This window comes from Spea bombifrons, chromosome 4 (assembly GCF_027358695.1).
Source record: "Spea bombifrons isolate aSpeBom1 chromosome 4, aSpeBom1.2.pri, whole genome shotgun sequence".
Taxonomy (NCBI): domain Eukaryota; kingdom Metazoa; phylum Chordata; class Amphibia; order Anura; family Pelobatidae; genus Spea; species Spea bombifrons.
The window spans coordinates 61,524,514-61,543,757 of record NC_071090.1 but is presented as its reverse complement, the minus strand read 5'-3'; the positions used below and the strand labels follow the sequence as shown (position 1 = coordinate 61,543,757).

The 19,244-nt window shown below is 35.0% G+C and overlaps 1 protein-coding gene across 1 annotated transcript in view; it reads right to left on the bottom strand.

The window, feature by feature from the left end:
- The window catches only part of RELN (reelin), a 147,038-nt gene extending 128,260 nt beyond the window's left edge, over positions 1-18,778 (bottom strand). The window contains exons 1-2 of the mRNA XM_053464229.1: positions 18,353-18,778; positions 1,374-1,484 (exon numbers count right to left, since the gene is read on the bottom strand). Coding sequence (XP_053320204.1) covers positions 1,374-1,484; positions 18,353-18,587 — 346 coding nt within the window. The 5' untranslated portion in view covers positions 18,588-18,778. The remainder of the gene's footprint in view (positions 1-1,373; positions 1,485-18,352) is intronic.
- Between the last annotated feature and the right edge of the window lie 466 nt (positions 18,779-19,244).

Below are 19,244 nucleotides of genomic sequence, written 5' to 3'. Positions count from 1 at the left end.
CACCTACATAGATTAAATTCATACTGTTCAAATATAACACCTTTTATTATTACCATTATGACTTGAGTTCTAATACAGATGCTCAGCGCCCAGCACGAAACACTTTAAATTAAAATAGACTGCAACTCTGAAAATCATTTGGGGAGAATTTTAAATTACACTTAGGCAGCAATCATGTTTATGACACCATAATAATTTACGAGATGAAAGACTTGAGACTAGAACTGTTCTGGCTCTTTCATGATTACATATCTTGTCTGAGTTCTCGTAAGTAAGGGACTGATCTCCCATAAATAGGAGGATGGCAATGAGACAAGTGTTCTGGAGAGATGTAAATCACATCCGCTTGTGAGTCGTTTGTCAAAGACTGTGGCAATGGCTACACTTCTTACTTGACATAATGAAGGAACGAAAACCAGGGCTAGTAGAAGATTAAAAACCTTAACCAAGATTTAGTGAGTCATTTTCATAACAGTGCTAGCAGGCTCTATAATTTAGGCGATCATTTGTCTTTTTGGCATTAAGAAGAGACAAATAGATATGTTCCGATTGTTCCCATTGATTGGAATTTTTTTTGCTTCTCAATCATTCCCAACTGTTATGGCTTTAATGGTCTGGAAATTCTCATCTTTTTTGACTAATACAAAATAAACACAGAGATAGTATCTATTTAATCAATTATATAATCTAGTAGGTGAAATATAGATCTACATATGAAACCAAATAGATGAGCCTTTTTATGATTAACATAAGATTTTTTTATTTAAAAAAAAAAAAAAAAAAACATAAATCAGGTAAAAGAACATTATAAAAAACCTGCGCCATTCCTGTCTTAACCACATATTTACCAGGCTAAAAATAACCTGTTGGTTACATGCATTTTAAATGCACACATGACTAAAGTGTTTTTATAATGCATAAAGAGATATTCATAATTAAACAGTAAACTCTAGAGCTTTATGTTTTTAGATTCATATTGACAAGAGAAATAAACCCATTCAACATTGAGTATGCATCACTAACAGTGATCTTACGTACCTGCTAACCTTGATGTTCTCTTGGCCTTCAGGCTTGTTGTGGGGCAATGGTGCATGCATAACTTTCATATTTGTACCGCTTGCTGTTATAGACACTGATTATATTCTTAGTGGCACTGATTTTGGTTTATTTTAGCTTAATATATTTCCTCCTAGCTTAAGTAGGTTGAATGTATGTCTTCAATTCTACAGCACCAAGTACAACCACATTCTTCTGAAGCCATAACATGAAGAGCCATAAACATCTAAGCATAGTCTTTCAATGACAAATGATATAAAGCCCACCTTAATATTAAATCACAAAATAAATTCTGATCAATGCTTGTTAACACTTACCAAATCCAAATGCCTTGGAGCCTGCAATGCTTTGAGTGGCCTGCACGCTAGTAGAGGTGTATAATCCAGTCACAAGAAGCCCATCAAAATAGGTACTTGTTGAAATAGTCACTGGAAAAAAATGAATACAAAGATAGATCTATAAATATATCTGTATAGAACCTATAATATATACACAGTATTTAATTTTAATTAGAAGCTACATGTTACTTTTCACCCAAAACTTCTAGGATAATAGGCTTAAACAACCATAATAATCCATAGTTTACCAAACTAACCACACAGATAACAATAAATATGGTGCAAACATTCATAATTGGTGGGCAAACTCCAATGTGAAGACCAGTGGCTTAGACTCAACACACCGAGTAGAACAGCTAAATTCCCCAGCTTGAAGACACTAAAACATTGAAGCTATGGGTTTGTATTTATATTTCTAATATAATAATATTGAAAAGGTTAAAAAGGAGAAAAGTGCTATCTCACAATATATACCATTAAATGTAGGGTTCTTTAAACTTTGAAGGCATTTTATAAAAGTGGAAATTAAATCACACACATCATATGATTAGCAAGAAAAAATATTGATAAACAAACTGATCCCATTTCTACTGAAAGTGTTCAAATGGGACTGGATTTACCAAAAAAAGTTGCTGAACAGTTATGAAGTGCCATCACATCCAAATTATAGCTGTGACAGATACAACCATAGTCTGCTCATCATTAAGCCTGTTTCACTCATTTTGAGGGACTTTGCACCAGCTACATTGTCCAGCTATTATGCATTTCTCAGTAATAGACTTAACTTATCTACAGTATCTGCCTATCTTGAGGAGTGTAAAATAACGTGTCTTCATTCTTCTATGAAATATTTGGTGGGTAGCAACTAGTTACATTTTCAGATTCATAGGGAACAAACTAATGTTTGAATGTTTAGCTTAAACGTCAGAGAAAGGTTATGACATATTATGGTATATTAAACAGTTAACAAAATATTTTTAATAACCAGTACAAACGTTTTGATGATAACATTCATGAACATGAAGTGTTTTCATTTTGTTTTGACATGAAAGCCCAAAGTTTTTATCTTGTATGTGTACAGATCTACTTATACATGCCCTCTGTCTCACACTGAGCTACTGCTCTAAAGGCCCTTGACCCAAGGACATCACAGACCTGGGTCTGTGTACCTACTGTGAACAAAGCTGATAGACTGAATCGTATCCCTGTATAAATACACATGTATACTCTGTTTAGTTTTGCTCAAACAAAAAGAACATGAAAAAGTACCTGTAGAGTAGTACCGGATTTAATGAATATATGTAGCCGCAAATGTTAGAAACATTATCCAAAATCTACTGTTGCTTTACATGCATTTACATGTATGTGACTACACCTAAAAGAAATTCTCTTTTATTTTGATTTTCTAAACAAGATAAATTATAAAAAAAATTTGAGGCCCGACTAACATTCCATGGATCAATGTACTGTTTCTATCAGCATCACAAGTACTATGCTTAGTGTTTAAGCGTTATCACTTTTTCTGACATCAACATACTAAATATGTTTTACAGGCTTCTGTACAGGCAGCACTGACAGGGTTCAAGGCTGGGTTCATTACTGGAGATTGAGAAAGGAGCTTTATTAATAAACCCAGCAGCAGCGGAAAAATTAAATGGTAAGCAGGTCCCAAAGTAGTGTTTCTATGAGAAACCCATAACATGATATGTCACAAATAGATCCAACCACAATAGAGTGACAACATTGTAGCATCATGGCACCCTCCACCAATGTTACTTGAGAAGGCATTTTGCTTGATTTTCTAGGTTGTAAAGAAGGTATATTTTCTTTAAACTTAAAAGTAAATTACGGTAGCTTGGTGGACAATTGAAGTAACACACTAGTACATAAGCACTAACTGGTTTTCCGTTCTTTGGTGTTGGAGACTGGTATAGGTGGGTACTACTTCATAGTCGATTATACCAAGGTAATGCAAGATCTATTAGAAATAATTATAAACTATACACATGCAGCATCAAATCATGTCTCAGGCAATATGGAGTCCTATAAATCTTGCAGTTCTTGACATTTAATTTTTATTTCAGTTCAGTTATTCATGATTATCAAATGTCTAAATTTAAAGTATAAGTAGCAGTAACCAGCAACAATGTCACAGTTGAAGGATCCACAGGCATAAGACAAAATAGACATGTTTCTCTGAAAGGGTAATCCACGAAAGAAAAGATTGTGATCACATCTGCTGTATACTTACATCAGTATCACTAGAAAGGGTAACTGGGCCTTCCAACCACAGAAACCCTGTGAATCTAAATCCACAGAGCAGATTCCTGCATCCTATTGTTTGTTTCTTAGGAATCCCACAGTGGGATTGATAAGAATCTTCTACAAAAGGAAACATGATAAAGGAGGAGAAGGCAGTATTGTGAAGACACTTTGAACAGAAGGAACTACTAAAAAGTATGTGTGTGCAGATGGATGGAGAAGAAAGCAAAAAGAAAGCAAAAAACAGAGAAAGAAATAGGGAGCAGCTGTCACATAGCAAGCAAAATAAGCAATATTTTGTATTAGCCATATTAGTCCACTAATGTTGCAGAAGTCTGTCCGTTCAATAAAAAGGTCTACAAAAGATTCTACAACCATGTTACTTTGTGTATATATATATATATATATATATATATATATATATATATATATATACATACATATATACATATATATATATATATATATATATATATATATATATATATATATATGGAGAAATAGAGAGAAACATCTGCGCTTATCATGTTAATAAGCTTCAGCTGTCTACAGAATGACAAATATAAGGCTACATGCTTCAAACTGAATGAGAAAAAATGTAAATTATCTATGAACTCTTTTATGTCCTGTGATTGTGATGTGTGATTTTGCATGGTTTCAGCAGTCATATATATAAACCCAATAATTAAAAGAAACAGCTCATTTGAAATCCTTCAAGTGCATAGACAGAGTGAAATGTTGACATACAGTCACATACTGTATATGACCAACCACTTTTTTGCAAGTAGAAATGAATTACCTCTGCATGAAATGTACAAGAATATTTCAATAGCATCTAATAAATCAGCCCGGTGGTTCTCTTACCGATTTAAACTGGGAGATCTTTAATATGTGAACTGGGATGACTTCTATTTGTGTACAGATAAACTAACCAACAGCAGAAAAAGGTAATTAAAATAGCACTGATCATATCCAATAAGCAAAATATGGATATTAAACATTCATGGGCTGCTCACAAATATTCAGAATTAATCAGCTACTGCACATTTATTGTTTAATATTTAATGTCTTGGCTTCTACAATCCTCTGGAAGAATTCAGCATTATCATCTAACTCATCACAAACAGACAGGGTCGATTTGAATTCTAGAGATACACTTAAATTCCAGGTGTTTGTAGTTAAATCAAACAGGTCAACACATTGTATTTGCAACCTTGAGTGGTTTTCATCATGTGTAAAGGGAGGTAGCCAAGCCATTTTCCCAAACATCTGTCTGAAGACCATTTATTTGAGATATTATTAACAGAAGCTTAATAGCAGTGCATATACATATATATATATATATATATATATATATATATATATATATATATATATATATATATATATATATGTCCCCTGCTTCACATGGATGTTTAGGTGGAATGTCTCTTGAAGTAGAAAGTGAGAGTTCTAGAAATTGTGACACTTCAGACTCCTCAATAATGACACAGTTACAATCTGTTAACATTCTCTCTTATGCTGCTAACATGTCACATTATGTCTGCTGTGACACTTAATTTGGGTTTTAAAGACTAGCTGTGCGAGTAAGCAATAGGATGTGTGGTATTGGGATGGCAGGTGCTGCTCCACAGCTTTGTTATGGTAAATGACTGATAGCATCACGGAAAAAATAAGTGCAGCTGTCTCCAGCCTCACAAAAGACACCGCATTATCTACCCAGCAAAGCAACCCCAGCACCTGAGTTCTGGGTTTTAAATAGGTAATCTTTAATGACACTGAAAATCAAGCAATTAACAAATCACACGCATTAGAGTCACAGCATCTCTCATCTTCCATAGAAACAGATTCTGTACACTGATCCAAATCGTAATATCCGATCACCATGTATAATATCATACATATTTATCTTTTGAACAAAATTAAACCCAAATGGACACACACAATTATTTTGAACACAAGAATGATATCAACTGTTAATTTATGTCATGCTTCTTAACCAGTTAAGGATGGATCTGCATCCAGTACATTTTGGGGCTTACTCCTGGCTTACGCTATGAAAAATGTTAGAATCTTTATAGGTAGAGCCCAAAATGTCACCAAAAACAAAACCTGTGCATTTATTTTGGAAAGCAAAATCTGTCAAATCTGTTTATCTAGAAAATATTTATATAAAGCACAGGCAAATGTTGCCAAAAGGCCACATTTTCAGATAACCTAACTACTTGGAGCACCCCTGCTCCAACCTATAGTGTTCCTAATAAAAATAAGATGAAAACAAATTTAGATAATGCCTGCTACTTATCTGCAATCTGCTTATATTGATTGATAGCTAAACATTAATACTTTAAGTAGAAAAGAAAGATATCCTCAATGATTTCAGATATAATACTGGTCTGTGTGTTCCCACCTCCTCAGATAAAAAGCAAAAAAAAAAAAAATGTTCTTGTTGGACAGAGCTGGAGAGCCACAGGATTTAATTCCAAAATGCAAAAATGCAAATGAGTATCTCTATGAAATGTAGCATGAGATTATACAATTTAAGACGCTATTTAAATTAGAGGAAAAAAAATGACAGATTCACTTTAGCTTAATAATCACAAGAAACATGGGGGAAGGCATTAATAAAAAAAGAGAGTCTTTGTGAAATGAAAAAAAATGTTTGATTTACACATGGCTTTAGCGTGTTCGTTTACCCAAAGGATCATGCTAGTCAGCGCAACAAACAACCCAAGTTTGTCTTGTGTGTGATTGTTTCCATTGTGAAATATTTTGTAATATGTGGGTATATATGGATTATTCATTCTACCAATTGTCACTATTGCTTTTGAGCAGATGATTCACCAACAAATGCTACCTACCAGTACTCAGAGGTTTAAGCCTACATGGGGTTATTGGTTATTATCTAATAACCTGCTGATTAAAGGGTTTGTGCATTCTGTTGGTAACATGACCACTTCATAGAACAGCAGACATAGTAACTCCACCATAACATTCTCTACATTGCCATTCATGGTGCCATTACAAAAGTGTTGTAGCAAATTTATAAAGAGTTACAAATCTTAATTTCACGTAAAAAAATATTTGATGAAAAAGCTTATTGGACAAGGTTAGTTTATTCAATAAAAGGTCGGTTCTAGGAGGTCTGTTCACAAAATCTGTTTCTATGGTTGCTAGGTTAGAAAAAAGTAAAGATACACGGCCATTTGGTGTCTGGTTGAAAAGCGGTTTACAAAGTAAAGTCGTATTTAGGTTCATTTTAATTGGTACAAATGTCTGAAAAGACTACAAGCAAATCAATCTTAGCAAACATCTAACATGCAGCTGCAATTGAGACACCATGCAGCTTTTCTCAATTCTACAACTAGGAGCACACGAAGGCAGGGTTTACTTAAACATAGCACACGCATCTAGCATCACGTGAACTCAACTAACTTTAGGTTTTACAAAACATCACAATACAAACAAAGGAGACAGAACACAAGATAAAAATAAATATCCTGGCACCAAAAACTTGAAATCTAGTGTTTGTGCCAGAATACAGGATAAAGAAAGGGTAAGATATTGCATTATAATTGCCATTTCCAGCTGACCTGATCTGTCTTGCTGTATTTTACAGTTTGTGTATGAGTAATTGGTTCCCATGGCTCTTATACTATACGGAGATGGTGTACATTAATATGACTGAAGAGCCATTCGGTAGCTGGAAACACCCTCTATATTGAGTCTATTCACTACTAAGTTGAGTGGCATTCAAGAAAAGGGTGAAGATTTTATTAACCAGAGAGTGCCAAAATATAACCCCTCAGTCCAATTCTCCGCTCATAGGGGGCAGGAACCACAAACATGCTTCCTCTTCAATGTAAACATATTAACAGCCCTTAGGTGGCATAATTGCTCCCTGCCCACTAAGGGGAGGGGGGCTTAAAAAGTACTCAAGCAATAAAGACTGCCCTGGCTGTAAACAGTGGCTGGAAACCAGGGGCATACTGGTCTACACTTATGATCAGATACTGGCTTCTTTGCAATGTAAACTAAAATAGATACATTTTAGTATTACATTATGTCATCCAGCTTAGAAGTCCACTTTATGGTTAAAAGGTATGCATGTGAAAATAAAGTCACATCATGAAATGGTGAGGCTTGATCCTTTACTCATTAAGTATGGTATAGTGACAGTTATCTTTATGAATAAAATATGTCTATTAAAAAGGAGAAACCTTATTTTTATGAATCTTACCCATAACATCATAGCTATGAATAGTATATCTGCACATTTAAAGCATTATGCTGGTACACATTGTTACATGAGGTTTTGCAGTTATCAATTAAGGGTATAAAAATAATTTCCATGCAATGGTGGGAATTGGGCAGATACAGTTTGCCCAATTCAAGAAACAACACTGTAATAAGTGCCTTAGCACTACAGCCCTATCACATACAGCCCTATCACACCACATAGTGAGTTCTCCCATACCTAGTGGTTATCAAAATGATTAAACCTCCAGTCATCAAAAGGGATTTTCTGAGAGCACATGGTCATCATTTTAGACTTTAGCAAAGGAAATTTCAACATCAGTCCTAGAGACTGAAACAAGTTACTACCCACAGAGGTGGTGCTGCCAAATACAAATTGATGCCTTTAAAAATAGGATGGATGCTTTTTATCAGCAAAAATGAATCTTTAGATATAAAGATTAATTATAGCTTGTTGATCCAGTAAGAAATCAGATTGTGATTTTAGAGTCAGAAAGGAATAGTCTCCATTTCTTAGGCGCAACTTATTTTCCTTTATCAATGATCAACAGACTTGCATTTTATTCAACCTATATTACTGTGTTACAATTTTTTCCCTCTTATTAGACTTTTATATTGGACCTGATTCCTAATATCTAGTGTGCGTGAATAAATATGCCTTTTTGATTGGATACGTCTATGTTACTGGAGACCACTATTTTTACTCACATAAAAGATGGCTGCACACATTAAAAAAGGGTGCTCTCCTACCCAACTATGCTACAGGAGGACTATCGGTTCCTTATAATGCCCGTATGGTATTTTCTTAGTAAATAAGTCTATTAGTATATTTTCTTGGTAAATAGGAGTATTATAGTCATATATTAAGCATCCATTGCTAAATGTGGGGATATGGGAAAATATCTTTATCTTCTCCACCTGTTTTTGAGAATGTAGAAAAAAACCTCTGCATGTGAAGAATTATCAGACAGATCAGTTTCATTAAGCAATATGTCTGTTCGCCTTCATTGCCCAGATATAAAATCAGGGTATGCATTAAAGAGATAATAAAGAGAAATAAAATGTCTCTTCAATCACAAATAGGTATGTAAATTGTATGTAAATGATTGGTAATTAATAATTTTCTGTTCACTGTGACTTATATGGTACCAATGCCATTAGGTAATTTGTAAATGTTCACTTGGTTCTGCCATTACACACTCAATTTTTAAGACCTTAAGATTAAATACAAGGCAATAAGAACATTACAGTCATCATTATGATGAGACAGCTATCACTTAATAGCTGTGTCATTAGGCACTTCGTATTTAAGCTTCAAATGCATCCCGGCAGAATGTTCTATAATTGTATTTGCCCCTTTCATACCACATAGAGAACTCTGACAAGCACCAAGAAAGATGGACATCCACTAGCGTAAACCCGGTTTATATATAGTGAAAGAGGAAATGTATATTCACGCTGCTCAAGCAGTGTCTGATAAAACCTCACAAAATATCGGGATACATTAAAAAGAATATTTATGCAAATATTTTGTACTCCAACCGTAGAAATTATTAGTAAGTCTCCGATAAAACATGCTGCTCTATTGTGGACATTAATTGACAGGGCCACCATCAGAACTCTAAGGTCCCTGTAAAAGTGTAAAGCCTGTACCCCATGCCCCTCCCATCAGTCCACCCCATTTCTATTCCACACATTGCTCCGCCCACATTTCACCCATCACCCTGCCTTAGGATCCTCCCATAAGCACACCTTATGGTTCTGTTGCACGTGCTCTTCCCGTCGTCTTGCTTTAGATGGGCCTGTTAGAGCAGAGTTGAGCCTATGGTAAGTGGCACGTGGGTGCAGTGTTTCTCCAGTGCCCCTCATAATTAACAGGCATACATACTAACACGTATACTCATAAGAAAGAGGACTGAGCTGGAAAGAGTACAAACACCTTGTGTTGGGTATTTTTCCGGAGGTGAGAGGGTAGGGCCAGTACAAGCAGTGGGCAGTAGGTATGGTCACCCTGCCCCTCCTGTATGACCACCTCACCGCAGACCATTGCAAGGATGGGAGCTGCAGTAAAGGTCTGTGCAGTCATTGATTTTATAGCTCCCTGGGTCGGCCAGGGGACATCAGGGAATCTCTAGATTTGGTCAATGATCCCTACCACCTGAAATATCATGAAAGTGCTGTAGCTACCCAAAACAGTCTCCAAAAATTGGGACTGTCCTGCAAAAATCAGTGCACTGGTCGGTTTAAGATTATGCCATTTGATGACAATGTTAAAGTGTTTATGCAATATAGTAATTAAAGTTGTGTATTACAGAACGTTGGTCTGTTGTTTAGTGCTCCTTTCCTAGTTATTACAATTCTCAGCAATAATAAAAAGCCATGTCTCTTTAGCAAATTTTCTTAGTTTTGTCATTCTATATAAAGTTATCCAATCCTCACATTATGTAATAAGGTAGAACATTAAAGACTAAAAGGTTACAATAAAATTGCCGAAACTAATTATATATAAAATGTTCTTGAGTTGCTTTTTCTTGTTACAATTGTATGTGCTCATTATTAAGCTCACCCGAAGGTGACCTTGAGGAAACTAGAGCAGTGGAAACCAAACATTAGCAGGTTGTTTCTGTAAGGTAACAATTAGATTTAAAAAAAAAAAAAATATTATAGAAATTACATTTTACACAATTGAACTGTAAATTTATATGGTATATAAACACGAAGTGACCTGTATCGTGACCTGTGAAGAGTTCTATGAAACAAACATTATGTATCACTGATATGACAAGTCTGTATGAGCAAATTAAAATAATAATTACCTTGATGGCTACTAACTGGCCAGTTATGTGCCGTTTCTGCAGCTGAGTTATGAAACGAAACCTGTTCTGCATTTGGCGCCCAGCCTGCCCAGGCATAGTTTTCTCAACAGTGAGTTTTTACTTCCCTTGGTGAAGTGTGGATGTGATTTTATTTAATCATTTCATGTTTTTTGTATATATTGTGGATTTTTGATTTTTTATTATTTGTGTTCTGTGTTTGTTTTTTCTTTTTGTCTTATATATATATTTGCCTTTTATATACGATATATATTTATATAAATATGGATTTTTATACTTAAAAGTTGTCTTAGCACTGTCTCTTTTCAGTTCACAATCATGAAAATATTATTAATTCGCATTTGATACGTAGAATTTCTGGTCTGTTTGCAGGCCTTGACACCTCTACTAAGAGAATCTTGAGAATATGCATAGGGTAACCAATCTATCGTACAAACCTTTATTATTGTGTAGTAAGGTATGCCAGTTATTCTTGGCATTCAATTTCAGTTACCTGATTCATAATTTCATTGTTTTCATATTACATTACATTACATAATATAATTGATCATATATTAATGATTAGTTATTATGATTGAAGGTAACAAGCTTGCTGACCATATACAATAACAAGCCACCTGACAAACCCTGCATAAGTACTCCAAATCCAGCTTGAAATATCAAAAGTATAGTAATGGACTGCCAATGTCTGCTATCCCACTTAATGTTCATTGTAAAGCCTAGTTTACAAGTTCTAGAGTAACAGTAATTTATTACTAAAACTCTATAGTAGTCCAGCTGAAGATTTTTACATTTTATATGAACATTCCAAATGCGAGCGACAGAGGTAAATAACAAAATATAGTCATTAATTTGGATGTAATAATTATAAAATGGATTTATATAAAATATTATATACAGTATATATATATATATATATATATATATATATATATACACACAGCAGATTAGTTCCAATAGTCTTACAAGCCCAGCTGTTTCCTTGTGAAAGTCAAAAAAATCCAGATCCAGTTGGCAAGGAACACACAACCATTGTAGTGATATATACATTATAGTGATGTTTAGGAATTTTAATATAATTACATTTATTCTTTAAAATATTTCCATAGTATCCTAAAAAAAGTCTCTTTTTTTTCTTATGTTCTAATGAAGTTATTAGTACCCACTTAACAAAAGTTGCATATTATTTAAAACACATGGAAGCATTTGTTAATATCATCAAAACAATAACATTTCTTAATACCATGCCAAATATTCACATAAAAGGGAAATTTAGAAGAGTTTGAGAAGATATTGCAATATCAATCTAAATCTCTCTCACTACATTGGAACATTTTGCTATGAACCTAACTTGTAGAAAGTGGTAATATTTTGTGCAATATCATCTGTAACTCTCTCTCTCTTTAATAAATGTGCCCAATGTAGTATGTCTAATTTACTCTTTATCTACTGAATCAATACTGCAGGTCAAAAGGAGCAAAGGTCATATAATAGCTGTCATCTACAGATAAATGCCAAGTGTTAGTAAACTCATTATTGCACAATGACTGATGACGGTGTACAATTATTTTTTAAGCTATGCTCCTAAAACTGAGCAAAAGTTTAATCTCCATATCATGTGTGCCCAATTTCAAATCAATAACAAGCCAGATGCTTTTCCTATGTGATGTAAAACAACAAATGCGTGCACGAAATTCTGGATTAACATTTTAAGTTATACCAGAAATAAATGTATTTTGGATACACATGATCAAAATATGTTTACATAATAGCAGAATAGTCGTTCTTTAAAAATGTATTTTCAGTCCAAGACCAGAAACCTGCATAGGTAATAATGCAACTCTGGGCACAATGCTTATTAATACACAATATTAATAGGTTTATTATATGTGCATTGGAGAAATCCAAATGTTTTGTCATTTATAGGTACATAAGATTCATTGACCATGTTTCTCAACTTTCGGGAGCAGTTTCTTATTAAGACCTCTGTATCCTGATACGTATTAGTCCATGGATATGTTCCCCAGAACAACACTGGTGTCAACACTGGTGTCACTGGTGCCATGGCTTAAGAAAGATCCCATAGTGGGATCGAAACTTTACTTTTCAAAAGAGCTGAGCTTGATCCTTATTTGTTTTCTATTGGATCTGTTCCCTGAGTCTCTATGTGTGGTCAATGAATTGGAATGCATTCGCCATTATACTATTATACTTTTGTATGAGATTAACCTTTAAATGGAAACAATAAAATAACATAATGATCATCACACTTCTACTTAGTGTGGTCCTATAGTATAGCCTTTTGTTAGCAAACAGATCTTCTAAGGTTATTTACTTAACATACCAGAAAATGCAATCAACATTGTGTGGAACCACAACAGGCCAATTTCCCATTTAATTGGCAGTGGTTATAGAAATATATACTGCAGGGCTGCATTTAAATCTCTGCATCTCTGTATGACACATTTTTTATGAGTTCCTGGGATATGGGCTTGATGTTCATACTGCTTAGATTTAATACATTAAATAGATTAGATTTCATAAATCATGCATGCTACCAGTTCTGTACACTTTACAGTATATATATATATTAAAGTGCAAAAGTTTGCAGGCGTGGGAAAAAAGCTGTAAAGTAAGAATGCTTTCAAAAATAGACATGTTAATTTATTTTTATCATATAACAAAAAGCAAAGTGAATAAACAGAAGGACAATCTAAGTCAAATCAATATTTGGTGTGGCCAATCTTTGCCTTCCAAACAGCATGTTTTTTCAAATATCTTGGAAAACTAACCACAGTTAGTTGCTTCTCTCTCTCTTCATGTAATCCCAAACAGACTTGATATTGATAGCAGGGCTCTATGGGTGCCATACCACCACTTCCAGGATTCCTTGTTCTTCTTTACACTTAATGACTGCGGTTGTATGTTTGGGGTTGTTGACATGCTGCGTTGACATGCTGCATGATAAAATGTGATGCCTTCCTGGTGGTATTGCATGATGATTAAGTATCTGCCTGTACTTCTCAGGATCGAGGAGACCATTAATTCTGACCAACTACCAACTCCATTTGCCTTAAATGCAGCCCAAACTTGCAAGGAACATCCACCATGCTTTACTGTTGCCTACAAACACTTGTATAGTTCTCCAGCCCTTTGGCAAACAAGCTGCCTTCTGCAACAGCCAAATATTTCAAATGTTGACTCTTCAGCCCAGAGCACCTGCTGCCAAATGTCTACACTGCAGTTCCTTGTTTTTTTTCATTAATAGTTGAGTGGATTGGCCTTGTTTCTATGCCGGAGGTATGGCTTTTTGGCCGCGAGTCTTCCATGAAGACCACTTCTGATCAGACATTAGACAGACACACAAGGGTCCCACTGTTTTCTTCTAAAGCTGAGCTGATGGCACTGCTGTACTTCTTCGACTGTCAAGGGATGTAGACATGTTGTGTGTTTCATCTGGTGCGCTTAGTTTCCTTGGAAGACCACCTCGTCTACGGTCCTTAACATTGCCTGTTTCTTTGTCTGGAGTCTAGACAGAACATCTAGACTCCCCTGTCTGTCTTAAAATGCTGTCTGGGAGAGATCTTGCTAATGCAGTATAACCACCTTATGTCTTGTTGCTGTGCTTAGGCTTGCCATAGTGTATGAGTTTTGACATTAACATCATTTGAGATCAGCAACCTTACATTGTTAGTGAATTTGGGTGCTGCTCATCCAATTGTATTCCACCTGCACAGCCTTTTCTGTTTCAGTTAATGATGTTAATGTTTCACCCTAGATATTAAATGGATGAACATTAGCACCTGTTTGGTATAATTGTATGATCATACACCTAACTCTACACAATGTACCTAGAAGAATTGATGTTGTTTGGGTATATACATCAAATATTGATTTGAGTTAGAATTTTCTTATGTTGACTTTGCATTTTGTTAAATGCTAAAACTAATCTATGAACATGTTTTTTGAGAGCATTCTTACTTTACAACATTTTTTTCACAATTGCCTAAAACACAGGTACAGTAATATATATATATATATATATATATATATATATGAGAGAGAGAGAGAGAGAGAGAGAGAGAGAGAGAGAGAGAGTTTTTATAAATAACCTTACTGTTGCTTTCCATGTTAATGTTTCTTTTTAATTTGCAAGCACATAACTATATAGTTTGTCTTACAGCAAATGTTATTCTTGCTGCGTGAAGAACATACATTGTTATTCTAAAACATATACAATTTACATAGTGTGCTGTGGCAATATTATCCCTTTTTCAGTAATTAACATTGGGGTTCTTATCTGTCTAAGCAGATGAAGTGCATAGTAGAATATTTTTAATAAGATTTAATTTATTTCTAACATCTGTCCCAGGGTCTACATTTCAAGCCTAAATATTACCATTACTGATCAAGATTTAACATCTCTTTTAAGATGGCTTTAATTTTCTCACTGATTTGCAAGCAGGTGTTTAATGTGCTTACCCTAAGAAAATCAATGTAATTAATCTCCGAACTACATCAATCACAAAAATAATAAAAAAAAGTACCCAAGCTTACACTGACATATATGAGGGGCTTATTGTTTTGAACCATGTACCCCAAAAGACACATATACCCCAACGCTCTAAGCTGTAAATGAATTCATGAAATCAAAATATAGCCAAAATCATGTAGTGAATTGATGATAAAGGAATTGTGGTGTCATTATTTTTTCCTGTGAAGTTATTATAGACATGGCAGTTTTAATGTGTGTTAAACACTTAATGCTCATGAATATTCTATACAACTTAAGTCTAATAGACAGAATAATGATATGATAAATCTGCCAAATTCAGTTCAAGCGATTTGGGAACATTTAGATCTTCTCATAAAGAATGTTCCACCAATGAAAAAGTGTTGTTTTTTTTTTACAAATGGGTAGCTATAGCCTACAATTAATATATTTTTAATAAAAACATTAAAACATATTAACATATGTTCTTATATTAGGCATGATTTGTAGATGTAAGGCAACCTCTGTCCTATTTGAGGTTATATGGGCAACCTCTATCACCCTCAGCCATTCATGATTGAATTTATAACGCTCTCATCTCTGCCAGTGGTGTAATAGACCTGTTAAAATGTATCCTGTTTGTGCCAGAAGTGTAAGGTAATTTCTATTCCATGTTATTTTAATGACTGTAAAGCACCAGTTACACTGATAGCATGGTTCATTTAAATCACTTAATCCTTTCTTCTGCTGAGCTTTTGTCTATCTCCTAATGTGTGCTGAAAAATGCAATTGTTTGTGAATGTCCTACACAAGTACTTGCATTATTCCATTTACATCCTACAATTTTCAGTTCTTGTCTAAAAATGGATTTGCTTTGAAAAATAACACTTGCCACCTGTTCACAGCCAGTGAAGTGAAATATTAAAGAGATCAATTCCCTTTGTGCATAGCAAATATGTATATATTCCAACATAGCTGTACACGAAGCCTTTGTAAATATGTAAATTGAGGTTTAAAGGTCTAAACTGGGAATCTCTGTTCAGTTTATAGCCTGTGTATTAAATACTTTATAAATTACCTCTGCCCCCAACACATGTAACTCTTAATTGTGGGAGACAGTATTATGTGAGATGCCATAGGAATTTCTGGCATTGTTTTCATCTGTGTCATTAGAAAATACATCCCAAACAAGATGACTAAAATATGCTTTCATTAAAAAAAAAAGGAGAGGTATGACCCAGGACACTAGCAATGAATGTTTGAAGTACCAATTTATTAGTGATTTTCTCATTAATCTTTAGGTTCTGTTCATATCCCAATCAGCAACATTGCAATTAGACAAAGAAAAACAAAATTTGAATGCCATACCCTGGTTATCTGAGGACAGCTTGTACTGTGGGCCAAGGGGAAAGGCAGGTGAATATAACAAAAGGGCACAATACACTGATTTAGGTAGTGAAGATCCACCCAATAAGCAGCCTATGAGCAGCTATACCAAAGGTTAGTACTATGTATCATACAATAATAATAGTAAATAAGTTAATAGTAGTCACAATTTCCTAACTGCAATACTATTGTATATTTAGGTGGGTTAACTAATATCTAATCCATTGAGGATGATGGACATTGTAGTCCAACACTAGGCAGAAGGTTAGCCACATTGTGATCAACATGGATTCTTTAAAATATAGGTAGGTTGGAGTTCCGGTGTTCTCTCCAATGGTATTTTTTGCAAAAAAATTTAAATCTGTATCATACAGACTAAAGCATTCATAAATTATGTGTATTTTTGCATGACAATGTGCGCTGTTCTGTCTAGAACTATGTGGCTTTTAACTGTGTTACAATTACTTTTAGCTGAGTTTGTTTCCAGAATTGTTCCTGGTTTCAATCTAAAAAAAGGGCTAAAGTTTCTTTGAACAGAAGATAAAGAATAATCAAAAATGTGCGGAATTCTTTCCAAACAGAGCATCTGGCACTGGTGCACACTGGCACACACAGTGTTTTCTGTGCTAGGATACATAATATAGCATCACACTGTTACATATATCTCTTTTTTTAATACTAAAGAGCATGACAAAATTAGAATAAAAAATCTGAATATTTAACAGTAGTTATATCAATAAGTAGGGATTTGTGTCTTACATTTAAACCACCTAGTGCTTTGGGATTTATGTGAAATTATGGCTATAGAACACGACTATATTCCTGTCAGCCACTATTTTCAACAGGTTTACTTTAAATGGACATAAATAAGTAAATAAGACATACTTTAATTAAGAAGGGAATATGTGTGTCTACAGGTGGTGTATGGTGTCATCCTGAAGAAGAGCACAATGATATAAAATCATTTAGGGATAACATGATTGTATTATATATGTATATGGACCTATGTGCCATAGGAATATATGTATAGATACATTATTAAATCATATAGCAAAAAGAAATATAAACACCCACACAATCTGCTTTTCTTAACATTCACTCCTGTTAAAAGTGAAAAAAAACTGCAAGCCAAATAATGGCACAGGACACAGGAAACAGATAAAGCAGTTTATCTCTCAAGTTATTGTTTAACACCCCCCCAAAAAAAAATATCCAATACCACGGAACATAATAATAATAATAATCACCAAAGCAGAAATAAATAACACCATGAGAACCATTCAATTTGCTATTTGCTGATAATTTCATAGTATTCCTAAATTATTTGGCGTTTAGTAAATTGTTTAATCTAATGAAGCTCTCTGTTGCTGTACCCTTGGAATAAACAATCAACTAAATTGTTTTTACCAATTGGCCGATCATAGAGGGAGCATGAGTTCACCACACCTTAAAGTTAGTTATCTCTCTAAAATAATGATCATTAGTCTGCTAAATATTGTGTTCCTACAGTATAGCCTTTTGTTAGCAGACCTAAATGAGGCTGTCTCGTTTCCAATAATTATGTCTACAGTCTAATGGAAGGCTGATCACTTCCCACTCAAAGTCACCCTAATGTTTAAATCGGTGCCCAGTCCTTGCATAGATTCTCTCCCAAAATGAAACCCTTCCCCACCTGTGATAGCGGATCATCCCTGTTGCCCCACTGCCCTGCCCACGGTATAACTTACCATGATACTCTTGTCCAGGTACATAGTAGCTTGGGTTTCCTGCGACGTGTAGGGAGATGAGCACCTCTCCCTGCTCCCCATCTCCTTCCAGCTCTCCGTGATGGGTGCAGAGGAAAAAGAAAGGGGAAAACCTGGGGTAATACCCCACTGCTCCGCGTGCAGCAGCACAATACATGATCCCCACAAACACAAGCAAAGTCCATTGTGCGCTGGGGCAGGTGTGCATCTTATCCATTATTGGGGGACCCCCTGAGGAGCTCACACTCAATATACTGCCTGCATAAGAGACAATAACGGAGGTCTTGGAGGGGAGGGGGGAGAAATCAAAGAAAGTTTCAATACATAAAAGTAAATACAAACTTCAGCTGCAAACAGAAATCAAGTCAGATGCACAGATGTCTACTCCCCAGCAGGCAGCATCAGTGCCAGTGATCAGGTTGCTGAAGGGAGAGCAGAAGCGCTGTACAGGGGTCTCACACACACATAAGACATGCCTCATATGCAGATCATGTTAACTGTGCTAGCTAACCACACCCCCGGCAGCTGATTGGTCCGCTATCAGCCATGAGCAGAGAGATGGAACGCAGCCCTGGAAAAAGGTGAATGGCTCGTAGCTGTTCCAGTTGCCACCAAATACTTCGTGGCATTCCACATTCTATAGGGTATGTTTGCATTCTGCTTTCTTTGTGTAAAACTGTTGCTATTTTGCTTGTGCTTAATTGGATGCTGTAACCGGTACAATACCTGATAAACTGTGGGGATCGGAATCCTATTTATTATAAAGGTTAACAACAAGTTAAAAAAGTCATATTTTTTTTAAAAAAAACTATTGAACTGGAGAAATTGTGGGGTAAACTTTTGGAGCAATTTCCTATACAAGTATTAAAATGTG